The 27569-nt window shown below is 38.0% G+C and overlaps 1 protein-coding gene, 1 long non-coding RNA gene and 1 pseudogene across 2 annotated transcripts; all 3 read right to left on the minus strand.

The window, feature by feature from the left end:
* Nucleotides 1-486: 486 nt before the first annotated feature.
* Nucleotides 487-2444, minus strand: LOC131783750 (uncharacterized). The gene is made up of 4 exons (XR_010715867.1): nt 1855-2444; nt 1712-1773; nt 1019-1094; nt 487-927 (listed from the first exon to the last, which is right to left on the minus strand). It is a non-coding gene; the product is annotated as an uncharacterized lncRNA (long non-coding RNA).
* Nucleotides 2445-17131, minus strand: LOC131783729 (cell adhesion molecule DSCAM-like; annotated as a pseudogene).
* Nucleotides 17132-21962: 4831 nt separating this feature from the next.
* LOC131783728 (melanopsin-A-like) lies at nt 21963-22976 on the minus strand. The gene has a single exon (XM_059100495.2). It carries the CDS (start codon nt 22974-22976, stop codon nt 21963-21965), a length of 1014 nt encoding a protein of 337 aa, XP_058956478.2.
* Nucleotides 22977-27569: the final 4593 nt, after the last annotated feature.

The following is a 27569-nucleotide window of genomic DNA, read 5'->3' on the forward strand; positions in this document are numbered from 1 at the left end:
CATGTTTGAATGCAATTGTCAGGCTTCCTTGAAAGTAAGTCAGTCACCTCTAAACCCAGGAAGACCCTTTTTTGCTTGCCGGAATAAGGATGGATGCCGATTCTTCCAATAAGCAGATGTGGGATTCACCAAGAGAAATGCTGTTGTATGAATTAAAAAAAAGTTTTTTAAAAAATATTTTCCAAAAGCTTTGACCGTAACATTATTTATCGAACAATGGTATCCGAAAAGGCGTCGTTAACATCAAGAAGAAGAAGAAGAAAAATGATATTTTACGATTTTGCAATTGTTATGTGACGAAAAAAAAGTAAATTCCATTTTTTTCTTTTAACGGTGAAAGGTATAATTATATTATTTCATTAACACCTGAACCGCCCGTAACCGGCCGTAACCGCTTATAACCGTTTGAAACTAATCAACTACAAAGAAATGATGTTACGCACGGGCGACTTTCAATATTTTTTATTAAAATCACAAAGAGTCAAGTAAATTTTCCAACACAAATCGAAACCTTCGAATGGCTTCGATGGCTTCACGTTTGTTCTGAGCCAAGAACCTCGATACTCTTCGATTCTCATATCGATGAAACGTGACCAGATACAATCCACTATCCGTTCCATGCAACAAAAAACCTCTCTTTCAATGGGAATACTTTCATCCCATGTATAGTTCCAATATTCAATATGATTTTGAGCTGTCTCCCAATGGAATGGTGTCGGTGGTGATGGATGGACTCCGAGTAAGGCTTCCAACACTGTCGATGGGGGATCTGCTCTACAATGTGGACATGAGGGCCATAAATGTTTTTCTTGTTGGGACTGGTACCACTTCATTAAACAATTAGTGTGGTCGTCTTCTTGCAGCAAGGCGTTTTTTCCTGCTCAGGGCAATCAGTCACACAAATTGTGCATTCTTGATCTTCAATAACTTAAGGAAAGAATGCTCATTTAGTGTCGCTCGTGTACGACTATGAAAAAAACGGAAAAAAAAGATTGGAGTGCGATATATATGAACTTACCGCATGGTGTTTGTGCATCATTCATTTTTTTCTCATTTATAATTTTTCTTCTTGTCACATGAAATCTCTCCACGCGCTGAAAAAAATTTGCATATTGGCCTTGACATTCGTTCCTCATCCATGTTTACGATAAATGAAAAAAGACATATAAAAAACCTCTTTCATACTATAAAATTTTTTTTTAATCCCATTCAAAAAAAATTGGAATAAAAAAAAAACAAATTCTCCTAAAACTCAATCAACAAACAATCCAATTCATTCAACAAAAAAACCTTCCTCATCTTAAAGAAACAAGACACAGAAAATCTCACAAAAAAAAACCACGGGGAAAAAATCCGTGATTGTATTTCATCAAGTCATTGAAAAAATCAACAAATGAATAAAAAAATCCTCAAATCAGACAAGACATTGCACAACCCTACAAGAACCGAAGCAACCACGTGCAAGAAAAAAACTGAATCAACAACAAAACAACCTCATAAAAGGACTCATCAAAAAAAACAATTTTCTTCAATCCAACAAAACTTGTTTTAACACATAATAACATTTTTTTACATTGAATTAAAATAATAAAACAAAATAAATATCAACGGCGCTTTGACATCGACTTCATTCACTAAAAACAAACAAAAAATTCGCACATTAAAAAAAATTTTTTGTTTATGTCATCTTATAATAAAAACTAAATTTTACCTTCTTGTATTATTCGCTTCACTTTTAAACAATCCTATCGTCAATGACATCCATTTCACTCGCTAAAAAACAAAAAAAAATTACACGTTTCATTTCGTCATCTTATCGCAAACACACGCGTAAAAAATATAATCTCATCTTACCCTCACAATCCCCCAGCATTCTACCTCCTCTGAAAACATCCTCGTTTGTAATATTAGCATAGTGCCAACAAAATTATAAACGAAACAAAAGGAAATAATAAACAGGTTAAAATAAAATACACTGACATCGTTACGAGCAAACCTGCCGCACGAGTAAATGGCCGACGCTTGCAAACGGTTTTTTTCCCCACACACGCTAAACTCGTCATCAATAGCTCGCAGTTCTTGTGACGTCATCAGAATGGAATGTGAAAAATCCAGCTCTCTGACTGGTCCATTTGTACTACGTGATATCAATACTCGATTTTGATTGGTCAGTCCGTATACCGGCCCCTATTACTACTACTGCGCGTTTGATTGAGGAAACATAGAAAAGATAAGGTTAACAATTAAAATTTTTATAAACTAAAAACTGTATACTGCCGTAAATCCAGAATTGAAATTTCCCGAGACGCACTCGTACTTTCCAAAGGGAAAATTCCCGTGGAGAACCCAGTCAATATGGCAATCCAGCCTGACAATAATTTTTTTAATGTCAGTGAGTTGCCAGCTTGGAGCTTGTGTGCACAATTCAGATTTGATAGCTAAAATCAGAGCTGATAATTTCAATAAATAACAAGACAGATTTTGTAACAAAAAATCTGCATTGCACTTTTCTAAATAAATCACAACATAAAACTTCATGCTGCGATTTATTTCGTGAAATTTAGACCTTTTGAATTTCTTTTCGGCCAAAAATTCAAATAGGGAATGAAATATAACGCAGCCGAAATTTCGCAATGAAAATTCGGGTCGTTAAGGGTTTGTAACAGAACGTGTGAATGAATAATATTGTCATAAAATTCGAACGCGTTCTACGAGGAACAAGGCATGCCAAGAGTCTAAATGTATAACGGTCATAAATCAAGCGACAAACTAAAACCTTACATGCTACCGTCAAGGTCGCTGCAGATGAAACAGAACTGTCCACACTGTTTTCAGCAACACATCTATATTTTCCTACATCTGATTGGCCGACATCCTTAATTGTCAAACTGTGACTGACACTTGTTGAAGATACATTGAACCGTGGATTGTCCTCGACATTCATTCTTACTCCATCTTTTGTCCAATAAAATATTGGTTGAGGGTTCCCCATTGCTGAACAGCTAAACATCACCTCTTGTCCTTGCTTCTTCGTGGCGTCCTTTGGATTTTTGGATATTTCAGGTGCAACTGATAATGTAAAAGAAAAAATACAAATGAATACATAAACTCAAATTTTTCCCAAATGTACCTGCTCTTCATTAATTCTTACAAAATTGTCCCCGAAAATAAGCACCATGAATGTTTCTGTTCTAAAAGTAGTGTAACGATAATGTCAAGATTGTTTACATGCACTGTTATAACCAGGCAAACCACCATTTTGTAACTCCTAGCTAGTATTCTCTTCACTAATTACAGTTCTTTGGCATTAGAGGGTACTCATTAAAATCAGATAAGTCAAGTTCACTGAAGCATCGCTTTTGGCCCGAAAAAGACAGATTAAGAAAGAAGCAAAGAGCGAGAGAAAGAAGTACGTCGAGACACAGCCTAACTATGTTAGTTACTTGACAAGAGCAATGATATTACATTGGATATTCAGTGAAGCAATCCTAGAGGATTCATTCCCCAGTCTGTTGAATGGCACGCATCGGTATTGTCCGCTGTCTGTTCTTCTCAAATCCAATATTGTTATCTTATTGTTGTCTAATGAGAAACGTATCCTGGGATTGTCTCGTATAGGAGATCCATCTTTAGTCCATGATATTGTCGGTTCTGGATTTCCGTCAGCGTAACAAGATAAAGTCACATCTTTTCCCTCTGTTTTGGTCTTGGACACGGGATGAATGGTGATCCTAGGTGGGCCTGTGTATCGAAAAAACTCGTAACGAAATTGAAAAAGAAATTACATTCTTAGGAGCATCGATTTTGCTTAAAGATATCATGTTTTCTATCAGCCTGATTTAATTGTACTTACTACTAGCGTGCAAAGTGGTGACAACTATGGGATTACTACTTGGTCCATCTCCTTTAACAGTGGATGCAAACACTCTGATGCTGTAATTGACCGACGCTAATAGACCTGTTAGGTCTATTCGATGTTGAGAGGAATCTATTTTCCTGACTTCCGGGCCACTATGATTCTGTGTCAGTGGGTAATAGATTATGGTGTAGCCTGTAATAACACCTTTTGGTCATCAGCTGGAACCTCATCCCACGTAACTAAGATCATGCTGGTCGAGCTGGAGTATCCTGTCACGTTTGCAGGAGAAGCAGACGGCTCTAAAGTTAGACATATTAGATCATTTAGTGCAATAGATTGTGCAGGTAAAAATGATTTTAGTAATTGCCTAGGACAAGGTTTTTTAATCTTTAAAAAAAAAATTTGACCAACTCTGGTCTATCGATCTTTTTTTATGATTGAGAAAAGAGAATAATGGCAGCAAAAGGAAGGAGCAGATAAGAGGTTTAAATATTTAGAAACTAAAAGAATGCGCCACTTCTGTTAGTTCTGATCTTCGTTTTTGCTTACACCTCAGTTCCTGAGTAACCCAGTGGGACGTTACCTCTGGATTAGCGTAGTGATGATAATAATAATAATAATAATAATATAATAATAATAATATAATAATATAATAATAATTATTATTATATTATTATATTATTATTATTATTATTATTATTATATTATTATTATTAGCGTAGTGATGAACTACTACCTCTTTTCTTTGTGAAATAGTTCAAGCTCGTGCAAGTGTTTTTTTGATTTAGAAAATGTAAAATTTAATCCAATTTTTACCATAATAAAAAGTATACAGTGGCAGCATTCCAAACACACTATTTGTTACAAATGAAAATGCTGCAGTAACTTACTATCCTGATCTGTGTGGACGGATATGGAATAGCTGTCAGGTCCCCTCCCTTTTTCAATAGATGCGAATATTGCTATGGTGTTGTATACATATTCTTTTAAACCTATCAGTTCTTCTAGATTAAAGTTCTAGATTAAACAAAACACTCACGGTCCTGATCGGTGATAACAAAAATAGGATTACTGTACGGCCCATTTCCTTTCGCCGTAGATGCGAACACTGTAATGCTGTAGTTGACATACTCTCTCAGACCAGTCAGATACAATTGATGATCTGTATAGTCCACCGTTTTACTGCCGTTGTCATCCTCAGAATAGGTAATCGTGCAAGTTAAAATGATACCATTCTGATTAGCAGCTGGAACATCACCCCACTCCACTAAGATGCTGGTTGAGCTTGTGTTATGTCCTCTCACATTCGTAGGAGCTGCAGAAGGCTCTGAGGTAAACAAAGGCGTAATGTTTATTGAACAATGACGACACTGCAAAAATGACTCGTTTTACCTATGAGCAGAATCGTTTTACCTAACCGAAATCATATTTGGCTCATTCTCTATAGACCTGCGTAAATTCTATATGCCATGACCTTTGTGCAAACATACATAAACTAAATGACTGTAAATATATGAAAATCATAGATGTGAACTGCGATTGAAGAAATGAATATGGAAGCGATCCTCGCAGTTATGAACACTATGACGTAAGTAGTAGTGAAAATAAGGCCTGAAGAAAATTCAGGCCCCTACGGGATTTGAACTTATGACCTCTGCGATACATGTAGGTACAGTGCTATCCCAATTGAGTTAACAGGCCAATTGGGAGGTGGTCATTATGTTGGTTCCAAATAAAACCTTAGCCCTCACTTTCACTAATACTTTAGTAGTGTTTACAGGATCACTTCCATATTCACTTAACTTAGAGTCTTTTTTACCTTCTTCATTTGTGGTAACATTCAATAAGGAGCTGCTAACACTTAAGCCAACCACGTTGCTCGCAAACACCCTAACAAAGTATGTTGTCCAGGGAAGAAGGCCATTAAGAGAAGCCCTTGTAAAGGAGCTGGATATCACACAGGAACTTCTTGAGAGAGATCCTTGGCATAACACATCTCTGAATGACGTCTGATCGTGCGCACTGATCTCTATCTTGTAGTTTGTAATAGCACTGTTTCCATCAAAGCCAGCTGTCCAGGAGATATTTACGACTCTTGAACTCTTTGATACAACTCTCACATATTTTGGTGGGCTGGGTGTAGCTAACGGGTTAAAAGAATGGTTTTTAGATAGTCCACTGGATTTTTTTTAAATCAAAGAAATTCCACTATTAAGGGAACAAAAAAAAAAACAAAACAAATATCAGGAATTTTATCTGTTAGCCACTAGTTAAACCTAGTTCCTATCTAACTTTCATTACCCCTTTCTTTTGCAATGACATTCTGAGGATGAAAAGTGGTCGTGGAAATATCTGAAGTCAGAATGATAAAATATTGATTTTCACTACTTGAATTTTAAGAGCGAAGCTACAAGGTGGTTCGCCAAACAGTAATGTTGTTTTTTTAAAGTCACTTTAGACCTCTAAATATTTCTGTTAGTTAACCCTTTCACTCCCGTGATCTCTTTAGTAATTCTCATTACTGCCTGCCATACATTGCTTATAATTTTAGTGTGGAGAATTTGGTATTTTTCTATATTCTCATTACTTGCCTACTTGAGATGATATAGATATTGTGAGGAGAAATTCATTCTTGGTCACTACTGGCAGTGAAAGGGTTAACTATTCACCGAAGTAGAGATGGTTTGTTGCGGATATTTCTCCACTGGTAGCGACCGACACTGAGGTGAATAGTTGTTTTAGTATATGCTAAAACAGTGGGATAATATAGTGCAAATAGATGAATTCAACTCATTTATTCCTGCAACGATTATAATATTTTCGGGCGCAAATCCCGCACGAGTTACTCGGAGGTGAATTGCATAAGGGATATTTGCAGTTTGAGTAGCCAATCAGAGCGCACTTTGAACGCTATTTTAGTATATATAGTTATGGACGTTACTGATTATTTATCCTCAAATATAAAAATTCAATTATGAAGTTTAAGTTAAGGGTTTTTTTTATGGTATATGATCAAATCTATTTAAATGTGGAAGTACTCACACAATACTTTAAGAGTCTCCCCAAGAGATGTTGAGATTCCGACACTGTTGATAGCCATACATCTATATTGGCCTGCGTCTGATCGACTGACATTGATGATATTCAAGCTGTAAATGGAGTTCCATGAGACTGCACTTAGTCGTGGATTTGTTGTCACGTTCAATGTCAAACCATTTTTTGTCCAATAAACAAGAGGTGGAGGGTTTCCCACAATTGTACAGCTAAATACCAAGTATTTGTTTCCTTCCATAGTGTGCCGAGTAATGTTCACTGGAGGCTGGTTGAGGATTTCGGGCGCAACTTGTGAAGAAATAAAAATTATTGAATGACAAATAATATCACTTTTTCTTAACGAGTGACTAGGGAGAAATCGAACCTCAGACCTTCGGATTCCGCGCTTCGATGCTCCAGCCACTGAGCCACAGGGACTCCTCGCTCACTGTGGAGTCTCTGTAGCTCAGTGGTTAGAGCATCGGAGCACGGAATCCGAAGGTCTGAGGTTCGATTTCTCATGGGGACTCAAAAATTTTTGTTTTTCCTACGCTCGTGACAAGACGAAAAAACATTTTTCTGTATTGAAAACTTCTCACAGATTCAAGAGATCCGCCAGTAAATCTTTGAGTTTATGATCTGGATAACTCTTTGACACAACTCACTCATGTAGAAAGGACAACAGTTAATCAGAGTGATCTTAAAGAGCCGAGTCTTGGCACCGATTTTTTATAGTATATTTACTCTATAGAAATACTATTCTAATTTTATAGAATAGTATTTTTTTTTAGTTGTTGTTTGTATTTTGACTCACCTTGCGGCCTTATCAAAATACGATATAACTCAGTAATACTACACAACCTGGTGCAGTAATACAAAAACTTTTAATAAAATATATGTACTCACAATACACGTTAAGCGTAGAGGTAGAGGTGTTTGTCCCAACCCTGCTCCTCACATCACACCGGTAATCTCCACCAGCACTTCTGTTCACATTCACCAATTTCAATGCGAGAATATTTCCCAACCCTGCGTTTGTCATTATCACAGATCCCTTGAAGCTCCATGATATGTTTAGCGACGGTCCTCCAGTAGTATTACATTGTAAAGTCACATTTCCTCCTTCTATGATAGTAACACTTTGTGGAAAAGTGGTGATGGAAGGTTTACCTGCATAGAGACAAAAAATAACGAGAAGAAGAAGCAGGCTATAAGTTTACGTCCAACATTCATAGCTCTATAGTGAATTAGCATGGACTGACTTTCCCAAAAGTTGCTCAACGCCAAAGTAATTTTTATAAGGAACTAAAGTCTTTTGAAGGTAATTTATGATACATATTTTATTGTCAGAGTTGTTATTCTACTACTTTATTATTAATAATAATAATTATTATTATCATTACTAATGATTGATATTATCAATTATCATTATTAATTATTAGTATCATCATTAATTATTACTGTTGTTATTGTCAATATTATTATTGTTTGTATTATCGTCATCATCGTTGTTATTATCATCCTTACTTATGATTTTGCTTACTTATTTATAGCATTGCATATATTCCCAGATAAAGCAGGGAAATATCAGAGATTTCGATCAGTGCACTACCTTTATTTAGCCTAACGTAAACTAAATTGAGGATGTTTTTCTTAGGTTTGGTTCCTGAAATTTATATGGGTTTTAGAACATCGGAGCTTTCTATTGACTTGAGCTTCGATAACATTGACATCAGTTACACACCTTCAATCAAAATCACTGTCGTAACCAACGTACTATCAACATGATTGGTAACACTGCAGGTATAGTTTCCACTGTCCTCTAGGGTAGCCGCAGTGATTGACAGCGACGCTTGACTTTCATTGTAATGAGGAACAGTTACTCGTGCGTCACTTATCAGAATAGACGTATTTGTCGCCATCACTGTTCCGTTTTTAATCCACTGTACTTGAGACACTGGTGATGAAGCGTTATACCGACATGTTAACTCGACATCGTCGCCTTCAGCTATAAACTTCTCTTGATCACCAGCAATTGCAACTTCTGGCTTTGCTGAAACGCAAATTGAACCGCCATAAGGACATGTTAACTCAACATCATCCCCCCTAGCTATAAACTTACTGATAATTATAAAAGTGATTATAATAACAATAATTTAGCAATGGACATTCCACGAGGTGGCTATTCCTGACCAGTGTTTTTAGGTCGAATCGGAATTTGGAATGTTGTTTTTTTTTCGAGGGACGAAACCGTAGTACCCGGAGAAAAACCCTCGGAGCAAGGACGAGAACCGAAAAAAAACTCCACCCACATGTGACGCCAGGTCTGGGAATCTAACCCTGGCTAAAGAGGTGGAAGGCGAGCACTCTTATCACTGCAACAGGCTGCCGCTCTGCCCACTTTCCTAGATCACCAATGATTGTAACTACTGGCTTGAAGAAAAAAGCAAATTAAATTCTGCTGAGTTTCAATTGTCTAGGTTACCAATAGTATTCAGTCGTACATTCCCAAATTTATTATTTAAATTGATCCTTGCTTTCTTTCTTAGCTCATTCCTAGTGCATCCAGGAGTATATGTCGAATACACATTGGAACCAAAGTTTTCTTCTATTCTCGGTCACAAATGACCTGAATAAATAATGTTTGATATGTTTCGCGAGAAATTACTCTGACGACACAGCAACTCGGATACATACATACATAAAGGGGGTAAGTTTCGAAAGAAACTGTGGTGCTGCGTCGGTAGTAGAGTATAGCAGGTAATTTAGTGTTGACAACTGGGTTGAAAACGTAAATTAGCCACCGTAAAGGGTAAAAAAGCTGACGTTTCGAGCGTTAGCCCTGACGAAGGGCTAACACGCTTAACTTTCACCAGTCTTCATGTCCTCCACAACAGAAATATAACTAACGTACAATAACCAAAGCAACTAAACAAAATTTAGTGGAATTTCTTGGATTCCCTTTCTCCTGTTCGAAAAGTCCCCTATGCCGCAAAACTAACCATTTACTATCAAATTTTTGACACTTGAAACATGTGAAGGACGGGTTAGACAACAGCTGACAAGTGAATTAGGAAATATCCTGCACTTAAGTTTGGAGAAACAACGGAGAAACAAAACGCAAATATGCGCGCGCAGGTATGGATTTTCTTGCTCTAATGACCAAACAGACTTTTCTGTTAATGTAATCATTAGCAAATGTAATGAACCTTAATTGTATCAAAACGCACTCACTTCCAATGAAAACTATCTTCGTTTCCGATGTACTATCACTACCATATGTTACATTACATATGTACTTCCCAGCATCCTTTGTGGTAGCTGTCTTGATCGACAACTGTGTTTGGCTCTCGTTGTAGAATGTGATATTCATCCGAGGGTCTTTAATTATAACGCTTGTGTTTTGTGCAATCACAATTCCATCTTTAATCCACTGCACCTTAGAAATCAGAGGCGAAGGGCTGTACCGACAGGTCAGATACATTTGACTGCCTCTGGCCATAAACTGTGTTTGCCCTCCGTCAAGTGTTGGTTTAGCTGTAACGTAACAGAAAATGTAATGGATCGAGGGGGTAAGTTTCAAAAGACCTGTGGTACTGCGTCGGTGGGAAAGTATAACAGGGAAATTTGGTACTATGAACTGAGTTTATAACGTTAATTGGCCACCCTAAAGGGTTTCAAAGCTGACGCTTTCGAGCGTTAGCTCTTAGTCAGAGCGAAAATGCATTGCAACTGACTTAAATTAGGATACAATAGCCTTGGCAAGTATTTCGACTTTTAATAGTTAAGTTGAAGCGTTAGACATGATAGATGACAGTCATCAAGCGAGAAACTGGAAATGTCCCTTATGTTCGTTCTAGTTGGTTAGCTAACAGTGACTATGCAACTGCTCACTCGTATAACTCGAGAAAGAGCCATGAAAAGGGCTTTACGTAAACCAAGTCCAAATGAAGCCTATTGCCCTAAATGCCCGATTAAAACAGGTTATTTATATATCATCGTTTAACGAATCCATTTGAATTTGTATACGAACGCCTTTATAAATGTTCGCGAATAATGCTTGAGTTGTTTTAAACAACTTTTTAAACGATCTTTTGTTTCTAGATACTGTTTTTGCTCTGCCAAATTAACCCAAAAGCTGACTAACAAAATAAATAGAATTGCCCTCTGATAAGTAAACCACTGGCTTAATTTAAACTTAATTTTCAGTATTCAATGACGCTACATGAGAGTCTCAATGGAGTTAACCGTTGGCCTTGAAAGGGGAAAAAAATTTAGCCGTTGGCAGTAACAGTTGACAAATTTTAACCGTAATTCGTGAAAAAAGTTAACCTCAAAATTTTCCCTGAACCGAAACGGAGAGAAATTAACTGGTAGAGGCAAAATGGCCAGATTTTTTTAACGTTAGCCTTTAAAGCCATCACCTTAATGAGAGTTTGACTTACATGACTTGTACCTTTTGTTGTAATAAACGCATTACTCGGCGAGTTTGATTGACATTGAAGCTCAGTCTCTACCAAAAAAATAAGCAAAGGGAAAAAAGCGTTGTTTTCTTACCCACAGATAAAAGCAGCTGAACATTATCAAAGGCATACGAATCAAACAAGCTCACTGGTCTGAGCCTGCATGCATATCTCCTTTCGTCTCCCATGTTAATCGAGTTCAGTATAAAGGTGACTTGTCCTGGGTTTTTACCGTCCCAGACTCCGCTCACACGCCCATGGTATCGAGAGGACCTTCCGATGGTATTAACAGAGTTGGAATTGTCTATAGAAACCAGCACTTCATCGAAGTTATTGACACTCTTCTCTGTGCCCCATTCAAAACTTTTAACATTTCCACGAAAGGTCCATGTGAAGTTGAACGAAGAACCCAGAACTCCTGTCGCTTTTCTTCCTCTATAGGAAGTTGGAAACGTCACCAGGCACACTGCATATGAGAAAGATGATAACACTATTCACCTAAATTTTCTACTAAAAAAAAGATTGAATGTATAATTGAATCACACCACGCCTAACTACATCAAAATAGAGGAAGGTGAAGCTAAATTTCATAGTATACTTTCTAATTTAATGACACAAGTAAAAACTTTTTAGCTCATAATTTCATTTACTACGCCACAAAATCCCAAGCTTAGATAAGAGCAATATTTTTAGCAAATAATTAAGGTCACGATCATGCTCGATATTTCTCCGCGGTCGCTTTGATTAAAATTTCTATTTATTTAGCGCCGGCTTGGTGTATCTCATCCAACCGGAGCCTGGTAAATAATTGTAAACTACAGTGAAAACTAGCTGGTTACTCTTCTAGTCTTCCCTATGTTGAGGAATTAATCTTCCTCTTTAGACTTAGATAGATGGCATAGGGTAAAAGATGGAGTGGACTATTTTGTGGACTGTTTTGTGGACCATTTTTTGAACCGTTTTTTGGACCATTTTTTTTTTTTACCATTATGGGAGGGGAAGCACACCGATACTACTTAAGGAGGGATGGGATGCAGTCTATCAGTACTGAGGGAGGGGTGGGAGGCAGAGTGTTATTAACCAGGGAGGGGGGAGAGAGAGAGAGAGAGAGAGAGAGAGAGAGAGAGAGAGAGAGAAACTATTACTACGCATGGAGGAGTGGGAGGTGGTTGTAATGGTAAACGCTACTGGTTAATGTAGCTCTTACTCGCGAATGCGAATACAATGCGAATTTAGATACAATGAACACACGCTTGAGTGTCATGTCACTCAATTCACTTCGCACAGCACAGCTTCAGCGCTGGATAATTTTCGATTTGAGTTAATCTCATAAATAACACTTTTTCATTTTGTTCGGTTCGCAAATTACAGTAAGCCCTCTCAGAGACAATGACAAAACGACTTCGATATTTCTCAAAGACTCGAGAGAAAACTTTCCAATTTCTGAAACAGTCAGAGTTGATAAGTGTCTGCTAACTGCTGGCCAAATCAAAATATTATGCAAAAATAGAAAAAAACCGAATTGCACAAATAGAGTTAAAGTGTGTGTGCTGCGGTGGAAATGGGCAACGATAACTTTTCTGTCTACACCTGTTATATCACCTTTCGTTGTGTTTGCGTGTTATCAAACAAAACAGTAAATGTTACATATTAATAAATGCCGGTAAGAGTTATCATTTCCTGAGTTTGGCTCTGTTTTCCCATTTTTACTCTAGAGAGCTAGCTCTTTCTGTATATGATTTCGATGGGCCTCGAATAATTCACGCTTAACGGCCTCCGGAATTATCACCGAGGAGGAAATAAATTGGGGCTGCAGTTTTGGGACGCACTCAACCTTGCAATGAAAGTATACGTTTCCTAATTGTCCAGTCCTTTGCTCTCCATTCTGCCAGTAGGCCGGTCTTGAGCTTGATATTATGACGAGATCTTCTGGTAGGTTGGGAATAAAAAAGCCTTCACCACGTCTCAGTTTCAAGACACCCTTACACCCTTACACCTTCTCACTAGAGAGCTGCACCTTTTAAGAAGGCTCAACTGGAACTACCTTCTTGAACTGTCGACGTTGATGTCTTAGGGCTTTTATTCTGCAGATAGAATGAAACATATGAGTGAAAGTGGCGTTCTAGTTAACAGCTAAGATTATTCGGTGGCTTCATGGGAACCAGTATGATTTGCAACGAGCCGACAGTCTCGCCAGATGCTACATCTTAATAAACCTCACGTCTCGCAGGTCATTTCTACAAATGAAAGGTTCTCTGATTAGGAGTACTTTTTTTTTCCAACTCGCCGCGCAATATTACCAAAAGCTTTATTTGATAGAGTTTTGTTTATTTCGTTGAACCCAATTAGCTCACAAGTCAGTGAAATAGAACGACTTAGACAGAGCTAATTTATAGCGGGAATTTACCACGATAATAGCGAGTGAGTCTATCTAAAAAATCGAACGGTTGGCCGCATAATCGCACAAAAAAATTGAAACCTAACACCGATTTAAAACCGAGGTAAAAGAATCACGCGTTACACACTACCTTAACTGTGAATGATTCTCACAATATGTACATACCTGAGGTCCTTCGGTATCTTTTTGTGTTGTTGTCTTCTCTGCTTCTCTCTTTGTGCCTCTGTTTCCTGGAGATCTTACTTAAGTCGACACCGGATTCGATGCTGAATGGTCAGTTGGAGAGGTGTCAGTATAACTCTCCACAACTTCCTTTTTTTTTTTTAATTTGTAGCACGTTTCCTTCTTTGTGTTGCCTCGGTCTTTTTTGAACCACGCCCAGAAGGAAGGTTCATTTGAATCAAGGCATCCACATTGGGAGGTCTTTGCTTCGTTGCCTTGTAACAATGAATTAACTCAGTCAATGAACAATCCATTTCAGCCACAGCTAAAGTATGAGCACAAATGTCATAAGCTTTAAAATCGATGCAAGTGGCGCTGCACAAATAATATGTTCCATGTCGCACGGAACGTTTCCTGCAAACTGCATATGATGCAGCATCAATAGCCTCGTTTGCCACATAACGTGGCAGGTTGTCCACTCTTCTAGGATTGGGATGAATATTTTCTTCATTGCGCGCCAAAATCAACGATGCACATTGGTACATACGTGCTAGAATACTGAAGGGAACCCGGATAATGGCAAACTCAGCGGTGACATTTGTGTGTTCCAGGTCGATAGGAATAACGTCAACTGTCGTTACTGGCAGATTATGACATTTTTTTTAAAGTGCGGCTTCTTGTTGCGCTCTTGTCTTCCTGTAATAGAAGGACTTCTTCATTCACTCTTCCACGTAGTTTTTATCCATTTTCAGCTCTCTGAGCCCAACAAATGTTAGATCCTCCTCTTTTCCTGTCTTTTGACCACCGTTTGCAGCAGCCTTGCAAATTCGGGAATAGAAAACTTAATTTACCCTGTGAGTTGTTTCTCTCGTTGTAGAACCGAGTTCATGCATTCATTTCCGTTTTGATCGTATACACCTGAGGGCCAACCAAGACCAGCCACGGATCGCAATTCAGCTGTCATCATTTGCCTTGTAATTCCCACTTTATACTTGCAAAAGTAAAAAAGAAAGCGCTCTGAGAGTGGGTGTGAGGCGGGAGCAGAGCAGGGCATTACGCTGCCGTAATGGCAGGAAGTCGATTACTGTACAAATTGGGAAGAACAAAATTAGGCTCTCTTCTTTTGAAAATTCAACCAGAGAAAACGATGAAGGCCTATTAACACCAAAGGAGAGTCAATTCTATTCGCTGCAGCTAAAATTTCAGGAGAACAGCGAAGCTACTGTGTTAAACTTCCTCCTAGATTGTGCCGGGGAGGACGAAGGAAACAATAAAAAATATACACAAGCTTATATCAAAGAAAAAAAAAGGTAAAAGGTTTGTAAAACGATGCCATTGAAATGCCATTAACCAATTCTTTTTTACAGTGAGGTTTGGAAGATGGACGTTTTTGTCTCGAATGTAAATAATTTTTGTTTTGTTTTGTTTTTGTCGATAATTTTGTTTCCTATTTTTAGCTGGAAAACGCCACAGTTTACTTATTTCACTTAAGCAGTTTGACCCTTGGTTTGAATTGATTTTCTCTTTCTCCAGAAACGTTTTTCATTATCCACGTAACAAACGACTTATTAACCTCGACCGTTTATTCGTTGTAGCAGGAAACTCCCAAAACTGAGGCTTCACCGTAATGACCCCGCTATCGCTGAGTTAACATCGCAAGGCCTCGATTTGAGATTTTTCCGTAAGGACCTCACTCTCGGTTATTTATCAATATAAACAGTCTTACCTGTTAGATAAATGAAAATCCTCTGCAAATCGGAAGATCAATGTTTACCGTGCAAGCCCAATGAAACAATTGACTGGTTGTATGAGTCTTGGCCGGACCAATCGAATGGTCTGCTATTCAAACAATTTCAATGCCGTATTGACTTTACGTTCGATGATTTTCGATCACTACTCGTTCCATGAAGATAACTCATTTTCTATTTATTGTTTAAAGAAAATGACTGTTCCCAAAGTTACGAACAGTGTGCACGAGTTAAGAGTTTTGCTATCGCGCGGGAGTTTTCGTGGAGCACGCCCACTCTTCCGTTTTTCTATTTTTTTTTCTCTTGAACGAGTGTTCAGTAGTATGCATTAATATTAGCGGCTGAAGTGATACTATTTGGAGGAAGAGATTCTTGCTCACGTTTTGTTATTATAAGGTCAAGTGCTGTCGAAACTGATATTTATAGCGCTACTCGTGAATGGTAACTTCTTGCAAAAGATTCGGCTTGTCGAACATTGTGAGAAAATTTTTTCCTCCATCTGTGCATACGGAATAGGAAGAACTGAAATATAGAAATGTATAGCAGCTCCGCGATAAAATGGTCTAAAAAAAATGGTCCAAAAAAACGAAACAATAAATGGTCCAAAAAGTGGTCCAAAAAAATGATCTAAAAAATAGTCCAAAAAAATAGTCCAAGGGTCCAATGGTCCAGTCCATATTTTACCCTATGCTTAGACATAGCACCTACAATTATCAATAAGAGTAATAATCATAAAATAATAATAATAACAATGACAACGATAATAATAATAATAATAATAATAATAATAATAAAACGAGCGCCCTTCTTGCGCGTGCATTCTTTCACGCTCGCGTTACACCTACAACTCGTGCCTTTGTGTGACAATTTCCATGCCTTTGAAGAGGCGCTGATACTCCAAAGACAAACTCTCTGATCATTTTATCAAAGGTCTACTTATTCAATTGAATTAGAACTATGGGTGAATCAGGAAACTTTACGATCTTTTTATAAATTTTCTAAATTAAAAATGAAAACCTTCGGCGATTATCTTGGCAATTCATTCGTGCTGGGGCACGTAGCTGACGTAGGGTATTCGCATTCCTATATAATAGAGAGCTTAAGAAAACCACAACTGCAATGGCAACGGGAACGTCACTGAACAAACGGTTTAATAAGCAGAACAATGGCTGTGCACGTGCGTCATAAATTTCTGTATATTTCTCTGCGTCCTCTGCAAAATTACAACGTGAAATCACTAAATCAGCTTTGCGTTGTCTAGAGAACGTGAACGACACGTTAAAATAAAAAATGGAAGCCGTTAGACTTACTTGCGAGTGGAAGTGTAAATACAGAAAAATAAAAGAAGCAATTTGAGGATTTTAACCCTCTCGCCATCATTTGTGGTGTATGCCAAAAGCTCCTATTGCCAAACTATCAAAGGTTGTTGTGTTGAGTCACCGTGGCGGACAAACAAGCTTTTGGTGCCGTTACAAGAGATTGACGTGACTAAGGGTACCTGACTGACTAATGGTTAATCTGTTTTCATTGGACGCGCTCACAATTGATTGACAGTCAGTACTACAAACGGCTCAGAAGGAAAGTACTGATCGCATTCCATTCATTCTCACATTTCACCCTCACACAACCACGCAGTTAGATATATCATTCTTAAAAACTTGAAATTACTTTAAAACGAATCAGAGACTGGTACTATCTTTTCGTAACCACCACTAATTTGACTCTTTAATCTCCCTAATCATTCTAAACAGCATATTGCAGTTTGCGACCTTTCTCTACGTCTAGGGAGTTCGGAAAGCCGCAAAACTCTAGAACAGAAATTTGTCTTTCAAATCGGCACTCTTAATCCCCAAGGTATCAACGAGCGCTTTTTTTATTCAACTAATTTTTTTTTGTTTTCTCGTCACCAAACCCAGTTGTGTTACCAACCGTTTTAAAATCCATACAAATCGCGAGTTCATTGTACCGCGTCTCATCTGTTGTCAGAAATGGCTCAATGTGACCCGATATTCCTTGTGTTATCTAAATTAAACAAATAAACAGACATGTTTGATTTCTCCAAAACATCATCATTTGTTTGACGTGATATTCTCTTACTCTAAAAATAGTTTCTTCTGTATTGTGTCACGGCCATCATTTATTATTCTTCTGACCAATTATTTGTAAATGTACGAACAGCAAAAAATGAAGAAATCAGTTCCCTGGCAAAAAAAGGTAATAGACCTATATTGATATAGCGCCTTAACGCCTACAAAGTAAATAGGTAAGTAAGTAAATTAATAAATGATGAAATGATCGAAACGACAGTGAAGTAAGGAAAACGTGGACTAACAAACGAATTAACCACTAAACAATAACAAAACAGTCCTCCTATCTTCCTTGCAAGTTCGTCTCAAGAAATATAAAAATAAAACGCACGATAATTAATAAAACATACTTGTTTCGTTTTACATCCATGGTTCAGACCTTGTCAAAAGCAGTCAAGCGATGAGGCAGTATCCACCTGACCTCCTTGTAGTAAAATAACATAAACTGATTAATCATCAGTCGTTAAGGCTCCGGATAAAAAATTCTTTCGTAAGAAGTTATTGTCATTCAAAAAAGACAAGTTCTATGTTTTATAGCCCTCAGTTCAAAATTAGTTTTTTGGAAACTGCAATAAAACTGCAAATAGCGAAAGAAAATTAAAGATTTAAAGATGAGACTTGTTAGATCGTAATCCTTTTCAGTGATCGAAAGATCTCTCTTTTCCTGCCTTCCATCCGCTCTTTCTGAGCACGTGAGGTGGTAATCATCTTCTTTGTGCTCATCTGAAGATTGAGACTGTCTTGTGAGAGGATTTAAAAATACTTCACTTTTAAAGGCTGTGATTTGTAGGTTTGATTCATTTGAAGTAAAGGAATGAAAGCATGAAAGAGGCCTGACATCTTAAGATTCAAACAGCCTTGAGAGATGATTAAAAATGCTTCACGTTGAAAGGCTACGTACGATTCATATGAAGTAGGGTTAAGAAACCGTAGAAAGAGGCGTAACATCTGTGTTGTGAAAGCTTTAAAAATCTTCCATTTTGAACGGTCATGTTTGATTCCTTTGAAGTAGGGGAAACGAAGCGTGAGAAACGGCCTACCTGCATAGTTTCATAGTGTGAACTGGCGCAGAGTAAAAGCAGCCACAACAGGGCTGCAGTCTGTTGGTTCCACATTGGTATTCACAGGTAGCACATCATTCTTAGGGAATTCATAAAAATGTCACACAATCTCTTTGAAGGAATCATCCAAAGATTAATTGCAAGCCGAATTATAATACGTCGGCACTGCAAAGCCTGTAATACGTGGGCACTGCAAATTGTCAGTGTACTTTCACTAGAATTCAACGTCGTCAAAATCACTTGTTCTCCATTTTGCCTACGCTTTTTGTGTAAGGTGTTCTTGGTATCAAGACTTGTTTTTTACATGTATGACCCGAGGGCAATTCAGGATTAATTTCAGGCGTGTTTTCAAACGTTACGAGGAAAAATGCCCTCTGTTTCAGTCAATCAGCATTGAGTAATTTTGCCCCGCTTGTGATAAATAGAGAATAAAACATGGGCTCGTTTAGATATGGAATTTCTCTTCAAGTGTTAAACTCGATAGCTCACGAATAAGTGCAGCGAATGAGCTAGAAGTCGAGACTGTACTGTTTCTCTATACCAAGGTTGGTATTGTTCCAAAAAGTACATAGCGCAAGGAAAACACCATTTTCTAAAACAATCAGTACTTCCAGAACAATGGCAGTTTAATGTGTCCCTGAATGTGGCAGAAGACACAGTTTTAATTTTCAAACAAATTCTTGATTACCTTAATAAATGTGCATTTGGACAGAATCCTCACAACAGGCCAAAACTATGTTGAGCGACAATATATTGAAATGTCGCTTTATTGGGGTGGACTAAAAACCGTGAGAAAATGCTACAAAGTTTGGCATCTGCAAAGACCACAAATCCATTTTCAGTCGTTCACTAGCTATAACATTTATCTTGTTTTTTGTTTTTGTTTGTTTGTTTGTTTCTTCGATCTCGCACTTTTTGCTGTAGAGATCTTCTGGAGTATGATAATTTAAGACTCAAATGGCAGTCATTTTTATTCGCTGAAGGAGAAGACGTTGTCGGAACAAAGTAATATTACCCTTCCTCCGTGAAATGGAGTACCAAAAGTCTTTTTGCAGGTTTTTGTTCAAATCAGTTAGAATACCCCAGTCTCATAACAGAAAAAAGTGGAAATGTTCCATTCTATATTAACGGTTACGAGCAAGATGATGGGAATTCATTCGCTCAAACTGCCCCAGTGATTGCCTCCCGTAGCCCGTAGATTCGCCCTTAAAAAAAATGAAAAAGAAGATAAAAAAAAGCACGTCAAGCATATTGACATCAAGAGAATGGCCCGAGATTTGGAGGCGACCTGCGCTTTAGACTCATCTTACTTGAACCGTATTTTACTAGATGATTGTGTAGCGTTGTGTTGAAAAGTCTGAAAACTGTCAAACAAAAACTTCTGTTAAACAACATTTTTAGGCAATATTGACATCAAGAGAATGGCCCAAGTGGCTAAAATTTTAAAATTCAGTTTTCCCTTTACAGCTGCAACGCGTTTCGAATCGGGAATGTGGGATGCCTAGTGCTGTTGTCTCGAAGAATCAACTCTGCGGCTAAATGTGCAGCGCAGCTGGGCACTGTCCCAGAGAGACTAATTGCACAGAAGTCACAAATTATCACAGAATTTCAACAGAGAGAAACTTCTAAAGAATCTCAGATGTTATTTTGGTGAATATTTCTAACTGCCGGGCATTTAGTCTACTCGAGACCGTGCCCGGCAGTCTGATCAGAAACGTAGAATTTTAAGCGTCGACAACCGAGCAGCAGAGGGGCATTTTGTTGCGTATGTTCTGTAAATTTTAGTTTGATGCGAGAAACCGCTGGTATGCGCCTGCGTCGGTTTTCCGCTCAAGAATCGCGAAAGAAAAGAAGCAGAAAAATACGTCGGAAAACAACAATGGATCCAGTATTTGAGACAACTTTTCTCGTCATTTTTCCCTCTGTAACTAAGATGGAAGCGGCAAAGTCTTAAAATTGTTGTGTGGTGTGAGGAAAGAAGTTATTTTCAAAAAGCAAAGATTGTACAAACGACTTCGAGTCTTGTCTTGTAATTGTTTGGGCGATCGATGTGGATGATGTTATTTGTGAAGGATGCAAGAGGCCTGTCGAAGAGCACTAATAAATTGGATGGTATACTTTTATCGTGTCATCGCTATCTCAAGTTATCGTTGATCATTTGAAGTACTCACTTTCTTGTGAGCGTTTTTTAGAGCTCCATCTATACTGCTATTACAATGTACTTCAATTTTAGCGAAAAATTAAAGTTTACAAAAGTTTATGTTTTGTTTCACAAGCTTTATTACGCGAATCACAACCGACGGGGCCGGTTATCAAAACTAAAAAAGGGTTTTGTTTTTGACAAAACGAAAAGTTTAAGGTCCGAAGCTAATCATATATTCTCATGCCAACAGTGTATGACTTAAAAATTCTTTTCCGATTCGGTTCGCTGAAGAGTTTTTAACTAACGTTCTGTAATTACATGATGCAAAGAGTGAAGGGGATGCATTATGCACGTGAAACACCAGGTAACTACCTATGATTTTGGAAAACCTATTTACCTTACATTTCGAGGGGAAAGGAAATTGGGCACAGTTTTGGCCGATTTTCCTCGCCTCATAGAAAAGTTCCTTTTGCGATGCAAAATTTTACTACTTCTAATATAGCCAAGGAGATGTCAAATGCAGATCAATAAAAGCTCGAAGTGGTTATGCCCTTTTAGACTGTAGGGTTCTAACATGCTAAATTATATCCATATTCTCTAGGCAAGTTAAAACAGAACAAAATGAATTTTCGATAAGGCAAGTTAATTTCTAAAGATTTGGTTTCCGTAGGCCGCAAAAATATTTATTGCTATCATTTTGAGTTTTTTGAGCTGATTTGAAGAAAGTTGCAAAAGTTGTTTTTCGTTTTCCTTCAAATTGATTGTTTTTTTTAAGCAGTTAATAGATTGTCGTATTTCCAAAAAGCTTCCTCATTGACTAGGGAAAAAAATGCGATCTAAAGCAATAGATGGTTCGATTCGTGTACCAATAAGAGCCAATCAGACTCGAAGGATCACCAGTGGGTTCAAAATGGATATAATAAAGCTTGAAATTGACCTGAAAACTTGAAAACTTAAGTCGCAGTAATTGCTTAGATAAGTGTTGTCCAAACCAATCACTGTTTTCATCTATGCGGCGATTTTTACTTCTCCTGCTAGCCCGTCTCTTACTCCATTCCCAGTTTGATTCAGATCTATGTTTCCATTTCTATGGCCACCGCATTTAAGTACCTTCTTAAAAACCAGTTTAAACTGCGGATTCATAAAGCCGAAGATAAACGGATTTACCAGACTGCTCGAGAACATCAAGAAAACACTTGCAGTGTAGATCTTTTGATCAACATCAAACCTTGAAGTCCCTGTGACAGCGACGATGGAGACTGGACACCATGTAATGACAAAGAAACAAGCCACAGCAAAGTATGTCTTTAGAACTTTTACGTTAGTATTATTGGAACGGTTAGCGGGGTGATCATTTGAAGTGACGACTCCATTTCCTTTAGCATGCGTGTTTATATTTGCTGTGCTTCCCTTCACAGCTTTGTAGATTTTGAAGTAGCAGTAGAATATTAGAATCATAACTCCGTTCATAAACACTCCCACAACGCCTTTAATGTATGTCTTGGACTCTACGGTGCAAATACCCAGTTTAGTGCGATATGATATCCCCACCCATCCCCCAAGAAAAGGTATGGTGAGAAGAATGGAAACCAGCCAAACGAAAGCGCAATAAAGCTTAGCTGCCTTTTTACTGGGAAATACTTTTCTGTACAGGGTGGGTTTTACGACTTTGATGTATCGGTTAAACGCTATCAATCCTAGTGTTAATATGGAGGTATGAGCCAATATTGACATTATCGATCCTGTCACCTCACACCACTTTTGACTGAAGATCCAAGTTCCCGCAAACAGGCTCGCTATCCAGAATGGCATGTATATTGTGGCCATAGCGATATCAGTCAATGCCAAACTATGAATAAAGGTGTTGGTAACGTTCTGAAGCCTGGAGTCTCTATTAATGACATACACAACGAGCAGGTTACCCAACATGGCTGAGAGGCAAACGAGAATTGCCAAAGAGACTTCGACACCAATTTCAGTTCTGGAGCGCGCAACAGAGTACTGCGAAGGTGGCTGAAACATGTTTTTTCCCTGACGAAGAAAACTGAAATTATAATAACGAACTTTTGAAAAATTCTCCAAACACAGAAAATAAATAACTGACAGTTTTTGTGTAAAGAACGTTAAATGTGCTAGATCTACAGCTAATCAAATTATTTGAAGGAGCCAACCGACATTCAGATCCTAAGGAATGGTCTAATCTCATCTTGTGTGGTGACAAGATGAACTAAATTTTGCTGCAGCTACACCGCACGATTTCAAGAAATCGTCTGCTCTCATCTTGTGAGGTAAGAAGATGAACTAAATTTTGCTGCAGCTTCACCGCACGATTTTCACTCATGTTTCTAGTACACACTCACCTTTTATCACACACTCGGGGTATCCGCTGAAGTTTCGATTCGCTATAAGCTTGTCCACGACACCTATGTTTTTGCCTTTCCCTTTTGCTGCAAATAAAAAAGTGGCACCGAAGTAGAACAAATACGATTGAAAGGAAACTACAGATTTTAACATTTCAAAAACCTGTGGGTGTTCGTCGCCTTTTGAAATAACATCTGAGCATTCGGAAAAAAATAAATGGAAAATATATTAGATACTTATCGTTGAATCCGTTTTGATAATCATGCACCGAGCCCACAGGAATATATGCGATCTGATTGGCTTTGTGATAATTCCCCTTTTCATCAATCGTGGGATTTTTGAGATCTGTTTTACGGAAGTTTTTGTCACTATTGTTCATTTGAAAGATGTAGCAGATTACAAAAGGACAAAAAGTCAAATTAATTTAAAAATATAATTTTTTCCATAAAAACTCATATAATAATTATGTCGAAGAATAAAACAGCACTGGTTAAAAAAAAATAAATTAAGGTTATCATCGTGTGATTTTTAATTCAGTATTTAGAGTTACTGTCTCCAATTTTTTCCGTTGATGAAGCCGATTAGAGACTTTAGATCAGTTCGGTGTGATTCAGATCAGCGTATAGATTAGGCTAAGTGGCGGGGAAACATTTTAAGACAAAAAAATATATGATTATACATTTTACCATGAATTGTTTTCCGTAAATCATTCTCACAATTGAACACGAATTTTGTAGAGATGTTTCAATGTCTAATTTTGCAATCTAAATTTAGATTGGAAGACTTTGAGGTGGCTTACTTTTCACTAATTCTTTAGATAAAACGAGAGCAAATTCAAAGCTCTGTGTGAACAACTCAGTCGCAAATGACGTAAAATGTATTAACACCACAGCGGCATGAACATAAACAACAAGCAAGTTACCGAACATGGCTGTGAGGCAAACAAGAATGGCCATAGTCACTTCCACACCAATTTTAACTCTGGAATGAACAGGAGATGGTGGCGGTGTTATACCCTTTCTGGTCCTTTCCCGCACTCTGAAGAACTCGTTACTGGCAAAAAACGTCAGGAAATAGGCGTTTCTAATCCTTCAAAACCTTCTTGAAGAAATTGACTCGCGATGGCGGTAACAGCTTAATGGTAATGGATGACAATGAAACAGCTTGACTTGCTTTTAATCTTTTGTAACTTTTTAGGAGTTAAAGAAGTTTAGTTTTTTTCTCAGAGACGGTATCAAATTGAGGAAATAATATCTAAAACTCTTCGAACATAATTTTTGACTTTCGACGTCTTTGGACCACTGTAAAGGCTTCGAAAACTCGGAAGTCACTCGGATCGGTGAGTCATTAGTGCTTAGCATCTCTTTTTAACAAATAGAGAAGCCTTGACTGCGCTCTGTGCTATCGAGAAGCACGTAGGAAGCGGCTAAAGCCCGAAAGAAGTGTAGTCTTCAATTGCAGCTCATGAAAAAACGCGAGATGTTTAAGAAAAAAAACTGCTTAAGGCTTTTTTTATGAATGAACGACAGCCGAATTCACAGAAAAGTAAAGATTGCTCGAGGTGACAGCACCAATACTCGGCTGTGTTGACTGATGTGGCCTTGCACTGAACACATCGGAAAGGATATCAGAGCAAGCTCCTAGTTGTTCACTCGTGGGGCGATGAGCTAGCCGCGATAGACCTCAGACTTAAGGGCATATTTTTGTCCAACCTAAGGATCCTGTCACGAAAGAACAACGAACCGACGCAATTTATTCTATTCCGTGCAATGACTGTGATAACGAGTATATCTTACGGACCAAACGTCAGTTTGGTACACGTTTGAAAGAGCATCAAATGCGGTCTTCTTTTGCAAAAAAGAGAATTCAGCTTTATCGGAGCACACATGACTAACCAACCCTACAATTGGGTCCGATAAGTCTCAAATTATCACCACTAATCGGCGTTACCAAGAGTGCTTTTGTTTGGAAGCTTGGCATATCAACTCCGCCCACGTTCCTTTAACTCCAGATGATGGCGGCTTACTTCCTGACGGCTATTTACACATCGTCAGAAAAAAGGGCAGCTAATTAGTGAGCGTATAAAATGACCTCAGTGTAGCACCGTTTAGATCACCCCTGATGAAGGCACTAGACAGAAGTGTCGAAACGTTAAGTCTATGAATTGTAACTTCTCGGTTACATTCATTAAATCTTTAAACCAGAGTAGCATCAATACCATGTTTGGTTGTCTACCTGGTTGCCATGTAAACTTCGATATAACTAAGATGTATTACCACCAACAATTTTTATCGGCCAGTGACTTTTTTCTTTATGAGAAGCAAATTAGTATGGCGAGCCTGAAGGCATTATTTAGAAGACAGAGAAAAATAAATGATTAAGCTGTCTTCAGATGTGCACTTAAGTGAGAAAAAGAGAAAAGAAAAGTACTTCTTTTCTTAAAAAACTTTGGCGGAAACGGCGTGGACCTGAAAGTTCGGGCGGTGGTTATTAAGTGAGCGATCTTAATGAGCCGTTAACTAATTGCAACTGACATGTAAATGAAAGTGATAAAAGCTCCGCCCACGTAGTCTTTCTTGCATCCCTTGTGAAACACATCAACTTATGATTCCGAAGAACTCCTCTGGCTAAGCAAGGTTTGTGGTTTGCATGAAAGTTGTTTTTCATCCCGCCTAGACGATCAAATATTCTCGTCCGTCCTGTAAGGTCCTGTTTGGTTGGGGATTGAAAGAGTTAAAATTTTAAACTAATCGTCAAAGTGCTGAAAGAACCTTACACCCTGTCTTTGATAGTGGTGCTTTTCATTCTACTGATTACAAGGCAAAGAAAGCGATCTTTATTGAAGCTTTCTTTAACGAACACTCACAGTTGCAACATTACAGCTGCTGTTGCGTGACTCGAGTGTACATAAATATTCCAAGTTCCACTACCGTTTAGTGCTTGTACTTGAACGAAAGCATATTTATATTACCTCTACAAGAATCATATCTTCCGTTAATTACCGATGATCCCTTTGCTTTCTTATACATTGACTCAACAGAGTTTATGCAATCGCAGTGGCTTGATTTTTTTATGTTGTAGTATAGGTTAGGCCATTCCTTTTCAGAAATAGTTCCGGTCTGCTTGATTTCCTTTCCTACTCACTCACTCTCGTAAGCGGGGGTTTTTGAAGTTAAACACGACTGTAATTCGATAAAATGTTATATTTCCTGTCTGAATAGCCAAAAGAGGATAAGCTGTCGAACAAAAACAAAAACTTAGCAAGAGAGACGCCAAACTCTTAAAATAGAAATGGCGGGATAAAGTCGCGCTGTTGTTCGGAAGTTTTTTTACGCGGTATTTTAGGAAGTATATGAAAAACGAGTGCGAGGGTTTGATCGTGGTAGCCAAATATCGAGCAACAAATGAAAGCCTGAGGCCGCTTCAGCAGAGTGCTTGTATTTCTTCCGAGATGTTTGGATACCAAACTTAAAGCACGAGTTTTTTAGATTTCTTCTTAAACTGCCTATAGTAATTTACCGCCTAAATCGTAACACTATTGTTACGTTCTTTTCATTGTTTACATAATTTTGAACATTATTATCAGCTATTATTCAGCTGTCGTCTCTTTGGGGTTTCTTCGAGAAATTCAAAGTGTATGCTTAGTTTATGGTAATTTCGCTCATTTAGTTTATATCTCCGTGACTAGTCAGAGCTTGATTATGACAGAAAGTGACGCAGTTAACCGTTTTCGTGTTCCAAAAGGCGGTGAAGAGGAAGGTTAACTGCTCCCAAATCAATCAAGCGTTCCCAAATCAACCGTTTATGTAGTTTTTCTTATTTGCATTTCATGCTATGCATGAATCTAGACCTCCAATAAAAACGCATATATGCATTTTCACTGTATATCCAGATTCATGCTTGTGCGAAATACTGTTTTTATCGAGTATCTGGATTCATGCATGTGACGAATACTTTCCCCTCATTGACTGATTACCTCATTAATAATATACATGGAAAAATTACTCAGTTTTGATTGGTTATAACAAATGCACTTTTCAGGTAATTCAGTGCAGAAGAGAGTTAATTCAGTGCAGGAGAGGGTTAATTCAGTGCAAAGAGAGAAACAACTCAGACATTCTGATTGGTCAATAATCAAAAAAACTCGTAGATAGCCAATCAAATGCGAGCCTTGGATGTCGCAACAAAATTTGAAAATTTGAAAATTTGCGAGCGAAACAATGGCCGGCGTTTGAAAAAATATGAAAAACAGCT

The sequence above is a fragment of the Pocillopora verrucosa genome, chromosome 12 (genome assembly GCF_036669915.1).
Source record: "Pocillopora verrucosa isolate sample1 chromosome 12, ASM3666991v2, whole genome shotgun sequence".
Taxonomy (NCBI): domain Eukaryota; kingdom Metazoa; phylum Cnidaria; class Anthozoa; order Scleractinia; family Pocilloporidae; genus Pocillopora; species Pocillopora verrucosa.